This window comes from Copadichromis virginalis, linkage group LG4 (genome assembly GCF_057382275.1).
Source record: "Copadichromis virginalis isolate Kocher_CV1m ecotype Utaka linkage group LG4, C_Virginalis_male_GT1.1, whole genome shotgun sequence".
NCBI lineage: Eukaryota > Metazoa > Chordata > Actinopteri > Cichliformes > Cichlidae > Copadichromis > Copadichromis virginalis.
In genome coordinates this window covers 26,091,847-26,102,847 of record NC_140621.1, presented here as the reverse complement: position 1 = coordinate 26,102,847, position 11,001 = coordinate 26,091,847, and the positions used below count along the sequence as shown (strand labels likewise).

Genomic DNA, 11,001 nt, shown 5'->3' with positions numbered 1-11,001 from the left:
AACTGTTTAAAGTCTGACCTGTACTAAAACCTTTCCTTGAGCTGCTTGTTCCACAATCTTTGCTGTTACTGAATCTGTTTGGGGTTAGAAATGCATTAAAAAAGTAAATATACACAGGGGTCACATATTACAAGACTTTAAAATGAATAGGTAAATCCTCCAAATGTCTCTACTGGGTGTAAAATGTACTCCCTGATCATCTAAGAAACTTTGAAATGACAGCTTTTTAACTCATCCTGATAGACAGGAGACTCTAAAACGGGGGTCCCCAATCCCAGTCCACGAGGGCCGGTGTCCCTGCAGGTTTTAGATGTGTCCTTGATCCATCACAGCTGATTTAAATGAATAAATTACCTTCTCAACATGTCTTTAAGTTCTCCAGAGGCCTGGTGATGAACTAATCATGTGATTCAGGTGTGTTGACCCAGGGTGAGATCTAAAACCTGCAGCCCTCGTGGACTGGGCTTGGGGACCCTGCTCTAAAACCTTGTTGGCTTTGCAACCAACCTTGTAGCTGGCATGACAGTCATACAGAGAAGAAACCATATACTTGCAAGTGAAGCACTCATTGTAATCTAATAACTATTCATTATGTCAGTCATAAATTAGTACTTGTGGACTGTGATTTGAATCATTTTAAATTTGCACAGAGTTGTTTTCAGACTGTCTGCACTAAAATTCACAAAAATGGTACAAAAAAGTCCAGTAAGTGGAGCAGGGCTCCTTCCCTGTCTTGTAATTTGCAGAAGTACGAGTATTCTCAGAGGGACTGTTAGACTGCTGGTGTTAAATCGGAACAACAGACGCCGCAACTTGTCTGCAAGTGTGTGTGTTGTGTTTTTTTTTTTCTCTTCTTTAGTTTGTTGGTTTTTTGGGGGGGGCGGGGTTCTTCACAAGACTAGTATGGCTTTTTTGAGTTCTCTTTTCTTGAACAGTACAGGCTAGAATAGATTTGCCTCTGGCTAAAGAAGACTTACTGTATCTGCATCTACCAAAATATCCATCTGTTAATCTCGGACTCAGGAGGAAAGTTCTGAACTTTGATGCACTTGTGAACACATCTGTTGAAGCCATGATGTGGCGGCCCTTCATCTTCAGCTGCATAATCGCATGCACAGGTGGGTCTGTTTTGTTTGTTTGCTTGTTTTTGCTGTGCTTGTTGCTTTGTTATATAGTTACCATATTATATTTCTATAGTTTTAACACAAAGTCCAGTTCCTCTTCAGGAGAAAACCTTCAACCACATTAGCACTGGTCATAAGCTTTTTATTTCTTCAGATTATCAGTTTAATTTAAATCCACTTTATGAAGTCATTATCTAAAATCTTTAGCATTTATCACTTGGAGTCTTTCTAGTGTAAATTTGCTGCCTCCAAAAACAAACAACCCCCAAAAGCCTAGCAGCTGTTATATTTTAGATATTGTCCTATTATTTACTAAGTTGCAGGTCATTAGACATTTGACCAGAAGTCTTCAATCCAAATATGCTACAAATTGCTTCTTTCATTGCAGTAATTCAATGAATGGATCATTATTTAGCAACTCTAAAGCAGCTAAAGTATTTTAGAGACTAAAGTGACCAAATTATATTATAATTTTATATTGGGACTTACTTTTAGTCTGTGTTTGTTTTTATTATATCTATCATTTTTCCTTTATCCTATTTTAAGACATTTACAGATTTTCTAAAAATATTTTAATGTAATTTAGTATGACTTATTCTTTATGCAAAAAAAGTACTTCGCCGTTTCATCTCACTTTCAACATTTAGTTTGTGCCTCAAGGCCTCTGTAGCTCCATCAATTTCTCTTAACCTCCAAATCTTCCATTATGTTAAGTATCAGTAAAACTATGAATGTTGTAACAGAGGAACACAAACAATTTCATGGTTTTTTACAATAAAAATATGTCCATCTATATTTTAAATCCAGAGTTATGAACAGTGTGATCAAAAATCAAACCACTCTTGAAAGTTAAATGGAACGTGTCACCTAAAACGGGTCAGTATATTACAACCACCCAATTTGCAATATTGTCCATGCATCTATTCTCGTCCGCTTATCATTATCAGGGTCACCTATCCCATCTGCCATAGGGTGAAAGCCAGGGTACACCCTGGACAGATCGCCAGTCTGTCTCAAGGCTGACACAGAGAGACAGGCAACCATTTGCACTCACATTAACATTCACCTAACTCAGATGGTAGAGTGAAACTCATCACACGCCTTAAGTCCCTTACTCCCAGTATTATTGTTTTATTTTATTTATTTATTTATTTTTAGGAAAGCTTGTGAGCACTTCATGTCCATTTGACATAACCCCTCCTAGAGTTGTGGTGAGATTTGGAGACTCTTTCTCAGCCAACTGCACCTCACTATCTGACCAGACTGATGGAATGGGATGGGAGTCTCCATATGGAGCAGTGGACTTTACCCAGAATGTCACTTCTCTTCCCTTTAAAATTGACTCTGTGCTAGTGTGGGAGATGGAGCCAATGTGTTATGTGAATTCCCGTGATGGTGATCAGTGTGTGAAAATATTGCCAGTCACTGTTTATAGTGAGTAGCCTTAACTTAGTCTAACATTTCTAAGAAGGTCATCATTATTATATTTTCACTGATTAACTTTGAGTCATTTTATTATTATTTTTTTAATTATTTTCTTTTTCAGAAATGCCAGACAGTGCGTCTCTGAAGAATGTACGTACAGTGGAAGAAGGCCGACAGTTTGCCATACAGTGTGATGTTGTTAATGTTGCACCAGCAAGAAATCTTTCAGTAGTTTAGCACAAAGGAAATAAGACCTTGTCTTTTCAGACATTTGATGAGTCCAGTCCATCTCCAGTCAGTAAGTCATCTGTCCTCACTCTGACTGCTCATAGAGATGATGATGGAGCTGAGATCTGGTGTGAAGCAAAGCTGAACCTGTGGCCAAAGGAACAAGGTCCTCCTCCAGTGCGTTCAGAAGCTCATACTCTGACTGTACTCTGTGAGTTTTTAACATGCTCTTAATTTAATCACCACAAGATTTCATACTGAAAACATGAGCTTTTCTTTCTTTGTCTGTATTTTGATTGGATGTCCTCAGACCCACCAACCTTCACCAATGATCCAAATGAGAATTTGGAAATGACAGTTGGGAGCAAAATATCTTTAAATTGTACAGCTAGAGGAAATCCAGTACCATCCTACCATTGGCAATTCCCAAACTTTACACAAGTGTGGTACAGGAGTAAAGATGTGAATCATCCTATTTTGACTCCATCATCTAAGTTTCCAGGGGTCTATATCTGCACCGCCTCAAACAGCCAGGGCACTGTGACCAAATACTTTATCATCACCAAAGCTCCACGTAAGTTCTTGGCAGTTCTTTGTCTGTTTAAATCTTTATTTTGGGATTTGCGATTGATTTTATGTAAGAAACTTTCCCATCTCTCACAGGAGATCAAACAATCATCACAGCAATAGTCAGACTACTTGTGGCCTTTGGACTCCTGCTCTTCCTTGCTTTTCTAGTTTTTACGACACACAGAGGCATATTTTCATGCAAGAAAGGCGACTATCTCCAAGGACAACCTACCTCATCAGTACCAGTATAAAACAAATTTGAATGGGTGCATGCTTGTTTTAAAGCTGTAGCTGAAAAAATGCACCATCTTGTCAGCTATCGCTAAAGCTCCACTAATCAAGAGACTGCTGTCCAAACAAACAAATTTAATCTAGCAGAAACGTGTTTAACAGCAACACTATGAGTGTAAACATGTGTATAAACAAAACAGATTAATAATCAGATATCATCCTCAGCTATTCATTTATTTTAACTTTTCGCTGGACAGAAATAAGAAGGAACAAATTTGCCTCTGACTGTCAACTGAAACTTTTTCTAATTCTAATTTTAGAAAACCGCTTGTGATTTTTATCAAGTCTTTACGCACGCCTGTGTTTTTCTCTCTCAGAAAACAGGAAATGCAAGACATTTTATTGCATGTTCACATCTTTTCATGTGCTCAATTTAATGTATGATCCACACACATCTTTACAACTTTTAGATATACAATAGAACAGCTTTTATTGTCACTGTTACAAGAACAATGAAAGGCTGTTTGGCATTTCTCCATGTGTGAAGTACGCAATAGCATAAGTATTTACACAATCACAGACAAATTTAAATTTACACAAGAAAGATATGTACAAGTTATACATACCCCTGCAAACATACGGATACACCCATATAAACATACACGCACATACATACATACATACATATATGTATATACACATGTATGCATGCGTACATACATACACACACATATTTCCGCGTACGCGCTTACACATACACATATTTTTAAATGTGTAAATCAGGGAATGAGCTGACTTGTTTTCTGCACCACAAAACGGAGGAAAGTTTTATTTTTAATTTCATTGTATGCACGCTTGGTGAAAACTTGATTTGGTTCTTAATTTTGAGCAGTTTCAATGCTTAGATAAGTAAGTGTGTTTTGTTGTAATCTGTTGTTGTAATGTAATCATAAAAAAACTCATATTTGGATATGATTTTTAAAAAAATTTAATTTCATCCCCATTTCTTAAGAGGGGACAAACACTGAAATCGGAAATCTCTGGTTTTAATTACTCCACTCATCAATTTAACTGTTATTAATGGAAATAAAACACATTTTTTGGGTCTAAACATGCTCAAAAACTTGTATTTTGCACACAGCTGTGGAATTAGTGTAAGGTCTGGTTCATTCCTACGTTTCAGTCATTTCAAGGTGGTAACATTCACTCTTTTTTAAAAAAATTTATTTTCTATGATTTGATCATTTCATCTAAAAGAGGGCTTGTTAAACTATTAGAAAAATGTTCTGGTTAAACTGAGGATGTTATGCTATAACAATTTTGTTGGGCTTGCTACACATTACTCATTATTTTTCTTAAAAGTAATGCACGTGGGTTAGGGTACATACATGTACGTTATTAATTACTTAACAAAGAAAGTATTACATTCCTTTCCTGTTACTCAGTAAAATGACCTGAAGTGCACTGTCCCATAATTAATGGCTAGCAAAATAAAACTGTGGCTACAGTTCACATACAAGTACAAATACAGGCTACAATGTTATAAGCCTGTCTGCTCATCACTGCCTTTGTTGCCTGTCAAGATACTGGGTCGTGTGACCAAGTTTTTGAGTTTAATGTACCTTTTTTTGTGTTTTCGTTTCAGTTTAGCTCATTTAGTTGCTGTTTTAGTCTTTTGTTTCTTAGATCCCTTTTTCGTCGTCTCCCTGGTTCGTGTGTCTACCTGTCATGTTTCATGTCTGTGTGGTTCTTGTTAAGTTCATGTCATGTCTACGTCTCCATGTTTCCTGTTCTATCTTGAAAGAGTCTTGTGTTCATTGCTTGTTGTGTTTAGTTTCACTTCCTCCTGTGGTGTCATGTTAATTTGTGTCAGCGCTTCCCCATGTGTGGTCACTTCCCTTGAGCACCCCTTGTATGCATTTAGTCAGTGTGTTTCCGTTCGGTCTGTGTCAGGTCGTCTGTTGTCATCCCCCATGTCATGTTAGTGTGTTTCATGATGATGTTCAGTCTTGGGTGTATCCCTTCACAGTTTCCCTCATGCGCTTTTGCCTTATTGTTTGTAACAGTTTTATATCAGCCACAAGAAGAGGCTCGCTTTTAGTTCATCACAGTTTTGTCGTCCTCCGTGTCCTGCTTTTGGGTCCAGTTTCAAAATTTAATCAGTACACCCCGCCGTGACAGCTGCCTGCTGAAGTTTAGGATCTGACTGCAAAGTGTTTGACTTGCCAAAAGGGATTTCTGATGTTTTTGGGCTTTTATGCCTAGTATATTTAGTCATACTGGTAAAAATACTGTAGTCACCAGGATTTACAAAGTGGTTAGGTATAAAATAAAGAAATGACCTGTTTTGCAAGTATCTTTATGTGTTTGCATTATTGTATGAATATTAAAATCAATATAATCCTTTCTTTTCTTTTTTTTTTTGTCTTTTTTCTTTTTTTTTCTTTTTTTTTTCCTTTTAAATATAATCCTTTCTGTCCACTTAAACTATATTTTTAAGTCTGTGATTTTACTTTTTCTTTTTTTCAATTTTTGCTTAATTTTAATGACCTTTTTTTTTATTTGGATAAACAATTTTGCATTTCACTAGCGCACTCTTGTGCTGTAACTGAAGAAAAGTAAGTGTAGTAAAAATCTGTAGACCACTTTGTTCTCCTGACACACAAACTAAAATAAGCTAACTGTAGAGCATAGAAAGAAAAAGTGTTTTCATTTGCATTTATAAGATGAAATTAAATGTTTTAGAATTATACTGCAACTTCAACCTCCTGTCCCAGTATCACCAATTCACTCTGGTTGAGAAAATGAAAATCCTGTAAAGGATTAAAAGTTTCTAACATCAACTAAGGTAAAGTGTAAGTCCTCATGGCGGACAATGGGTATTAATCCATACTGCATAGCACAATTAACAACATTGCCTAAAAAAGTATAAACAGTAACAGTCCTGGAAGACACAGTTGAGCTGCATTAGCTGATGATCCTCTCACACCAGCCAACAGAAAATGGTAGGCGGTGTTTTGTTGAGAGTGGGAGGGTCGTAACACATTTGGACATTATTCAGTCTTAGAGCTTCTGCAGTTGTAAATCTTGCTCCTCTAGGTCTGTTAGCTATGTTTCACAGCAAAACATTACCATAGTGATCAGAAAAGAAAATTCACAGTAAAATCAAAGCCTAAATATTAAAAGGATATGCAAATTAATGTATCCATGCATCCAGAATACCAGCAGAGCTGAAATAATGTGCTAAGTTTATCATTTTATTATTTTTAATTGTTACTATTTGACCACATGCCGAATTTAAATGTTGCTGTATCATACTATATGCCTATGTTAAGCTTTCCTGTATCATTCTAGGAAAGCCTGTGAGCACTTCCTGTCCATTAGAACTTAGCACTCCTAGAGTTGTGGTAAGGTTTGGAGACTCCTTATCAGCAAACTGCACCTCATCGTCTGACCAGACTGAAGGAATGGGCGGGATGGGAGTCTTCATATGGAGGAGTGGACCTTATCCTGGGCGTCACTTCTCTTCTGTTTAAAATGGACTCTGTGCCAGCGTGGGAGATAGAAGCAATGTGTTATATGAATTCCCGTGATGGTGATCAGTGTACAAAAGTGTTACCGGTCACTGTTTATAGTAAGTAGCCTTAACTTTATCTGAGCACGCAATTTTTAGTATTCACTGAATAACATGAAAATAACATGAATTACAGTTTTTTACAGACGCTAGGACACATTTCTCAATACTTAGGTCACTTTTGCAAAACTCCTCACACAGTGAGCACAACAGAAGTCTATGTGGGCTAAACTGAGGATCAGTTATCATTGTTTTGGCACAAAATGCATTCAATGACTACATCTCTCAAATTTCATGAATTATCTTCCCACTCAGACACAACAACTGCCAAAAATCTTTGTACGTACAGGACATTTTGCATGTACTTACATACTGTTTTCAAAACTGTTAAACTTATGGTCAAAACAATAACACAATGCAAAACTTAAAAAGACAGCAAAATTCAACAGCAATATTTTATTGAAACATATTTTAAATCTAAAAATGCAGTTTAACCAGCCACAGCTTATTCTCATTGTAGATGAACATCTACACAGGTGTTACTCCTTCAATTTTTCAACTCCTTCAATTCTGGCATGCCAGAAGATTCTTTCCTAGGTGTATTGCCCTAGATGACATGAGATGTGATGTGGATGAGAACCTGTGGCCAAATGGAGAAGACCGAGTAGATTAGCATTACTATTGTATGTGTATCAGTGGATGGTGTGTATACAAATTCTTGTATTTTGGGATTACTTAGTGCAAAAAAATAAAAATACGGTACATAAACAAATATTAACGAATTCTGCATGATGTCTGATTCATTCCAGTAACATATATTGAAATTATAAACAGAGATGTGTCCTTGTTTTACACAAGAAAACACTGTGTAATGCTACATGTTGTTAGTGTTTTTTAGGTCATTGTTTTGTGGGTGACAAAGTGTGTTTGTCGGCTGTCAACCTTTGCTAGTGTTCTGGAAGAATGAGTTTATTTGAGACCTGAATAAAGTGTTTTGGTAGTTGTAGTGCATTTTGAATGTGAAATGAACTGCTTTGCCAAGCTGAAGGTCAGTTAGGAGGATTGTGTGAAGAGTTTTGCAAAAGTGACCTAAGTATTGTGAAATGTGTCCTAGCGGCTGTAAAAAAAACTGTAATTGTATCCCTTTTTGTTACACAAATGCCAGACAGTGTGTCTCTGAATAATTTAGGTACAGTGGAAGAAGGCCAACAGTTTGCCATACAGTGCGACATTGTTAATGTTGCACCAGCAAAAAATCTTTCAGTAGTTTAGCACAAAGGAAATAAGATCTTGTCTTCTCAGACATTTGATGAGTCCAGTGTTGTAGAAATTTTAACAATAACCTGCAACACACCCAGTGAGCTTGATTTGAAGTGGGTTTAATAAACACATTGCAATGTGGAGAGAGCATCCCAGTGAAACACCAGGACCATCTCTGAATTGTGGCCATCGCCCTTACATCTTATATACAGAGACACAGACAAAGAACATTCCACAAACTTACACGTTGGCCCCTCTCACGGGGGGGCTATACCTTCTCCCTCACAGAGAATTATGACCTTGTTTTCTGCTTGGCCATCACCTAAGGATTTACATCCCTGATAAGCAGGAGTCCCACTATCTGTTTAACGTCTCCCATTACAATGGCCTCACTGTGTTAACATTCCATAAGCATTCGAACTAGTGATTAAATATGTGATTAATACATGAAAAAACAAATCTGGCACTACACCAGTCCATCCAGTCAGTAAGTCATCTGTCCTCACTCTGACTGCTCATAGAGATGATGATGGAGCTGAGATCTGGTGTGAAGCAAAGCTGAACCTGTGGCCAGACGAACAAGGTCCTCCTCCGGTGCGTTCTGAAGCTCATAATGTGAAAGTTGGGAGTTTGCCTTGTAATCGGAAGGTTGCCGGTTCGAGCCCCGGCTTGGACAGTCTCGGTCGTTGTGTCCTTGGGCAAGACACTTCACCCGTTGCCTACTGGTGGTGGTCAGAGGGCCCGGTGGCGCCAGTGTCCGGCAGCCTCTGTCAGTGTGCCCCAGGGTGGCTGTGGCTACAATGTAGCTTGCCATCACCAGTGTGTGAATGTGTGTGTGACTGGTTGTGTAAATCGCTTTGGGGTCCTTAGGGACTAGAAAAAGCGCTATATAAATACAGGCCATTTTAAACTCCAGCTGATGCTTCTTTTACACTCACACACACTAACTTGTCTTGTCAATCACTGCCATGTCATTGCTGTATACCAGCCATTTCCAAGAGTCAAGAGTGCTGCATCACTAAAACCATAAAATCCTCAATCTAATCAAAATACAACATAAAGTGATGCATTTCCTTTAAAAATGTATGCAAAAAACATAAATCTCACAGGCTGCTGGCTACAAATTTCTGCCAGACAGATGGAATGGGATGGGAGTGTTCATATGGAGGAGTGGACCTTACCTACAATTTTTCTTCTCTTCCCCTTAAAACTGACTTTGTGCCAGTGTACAAAGAAGCAATGTTACATTAATATTATTAATGCAAGAGCAGTAAATGTAGGTCAGAGTAATGACTAATATCACAAACTAAACCACTCCTACTACCAGTTTTGATTGATTTTTGTATATAAATATATGTCACTGTTCATCAGAATGAATTTGTATCACTTCGGCCTATCTGCAGTGCCTTCATGGCCCACTAGGGGGTTGAGCCAACACTTTGTAAATCACTGCATTATATTGTCGGACTCTTTTGGCTGCATTTGTTATGTTTGAGATCGTGGTCTTGCTTGATTCTCTGACTTACTCAGTTTGCCTTGTCCTCCTGGTCAAGATTCATGGGGAGTCAGCTGGCTATGTGTGAAGAATCATGTTTCATCTCCACCAGCAAAGCCTTCATTTGTGGAAAGTTTTGTTGGAGAGTAGAGTCTGTGGATTATTCTGGAACCAGTCCCATGATTTAGGTTAACTGGAAACTTGGTTTTGGATTTCGTTTCCCCACCCAGGAGAGGAGCAGCGATGGATTTTGGAAACCTTTTTGGATATCTCATTCATAAACTGATCTCTACTGTAGACTGAATTCATGATTTCTCTAGGTAACCCTCCAGACATGTGGATGAAACTGAATGTGACCTTGACAGAAATACCTTTTTTTTTAATTCAGTAAAAGGACTAAATGTTACAATCCCTGATAGTACATTGCTTCAAATGGAGAAAGTCTTGAGAGATGCCTGTTATGAGGAAAGGCAGCCCAGAAACTTTACTAGCTGGACACATTTTTGTGTGCTCCAACTTCACAGGGTGTTTCAGTCTTTTATCCCAAGCTAATCTGCTATTTTTTTACCTTCCTTGGTTACGTTTAGGGATTAGAGATCTGATCTAGATTATCATATTAAATTTGGGACATATCGTCAGCAGTGGACCTTGGATTCATCGGGTGAGCTGGAAGGGGGGCGCCTGATCTGGCTTCCTACACCTCCCTGTCGGATCAGGCTGTATGCTTTACCTCCCCACTGCCTTCCAGAAAAGAGAAGAAGAGCAGGAACATTTTTCCTTTTCTTTTTTCTCTTCCATTCCTCCTTTAGGTTTCACTACCATGAGGTTAACTGCACGGCCTCCAGGAGGCCCTGAGACAGCTGTATCAGTCAAACAGCAAAGTTTCTAGTGTTAGGTTTTCTACCCCTTTGATGCCCTCTCCTGTGGCAGGCACACCACGGGTTGATCAATCCTGGGCATGTGTCTCATGGTTAGCTGACTGCTTTAGCTGCTCAAGTGATGTCAGCCCTCTTTAGCCACAGCCAAAGAGGGCTGACATCACTCTTTAGCCACAGCCAAAGAGGGCTGACATCACTCTTTACCCACAGCTAAAG

General features: G+C 38.4%; 1 protein-coding gene and 1 pseudogene across 2 annotated transcripts; both read left to right on the top strand.

The window, feature by feature from the left end:
• The first annotated feature begins 1,075 nt into the window (after positions 1 to 1,075).
• LOC146711621 (vascular cell adhesion protein 1-like) lies at positions 1,076 to 4,336 on the top strand (annotated as a pseudogene). The gene is made up of 5 exons (XR_014919926.1): positions 1,076 to 1,118; positions 2,283 to 2,558; positions 2,671 to 2,988; positions 3,088 to 3,351; positions 3,441 to 4,336. The product of XR_014919926.1 is annotated as a vascular cell adhesion protein 1-like (transcript).
• Positions 4,337 to 6,453: 2,117 nt separating this feature from the next.
• LOC146711620 (intercellular adhesion molecule 1-like) lies at positions 6,454 to 10,796 on the top strand. The gene is given in 6 exon segments (XM_085452969.1): positions 6,454 to 6,457; positions 6,933 to 7,051; positions 7,053 to 7,173; positions 8,309 to 8,470; positions 8,888 to 9,049; positions 10,717 to 10,796. Coding segments are annotated over 6 exon segments (648 nt in total).
• The last annotated feature ends 205 nt before the right edge of the window (positions 10,797 to 11,001 follow it).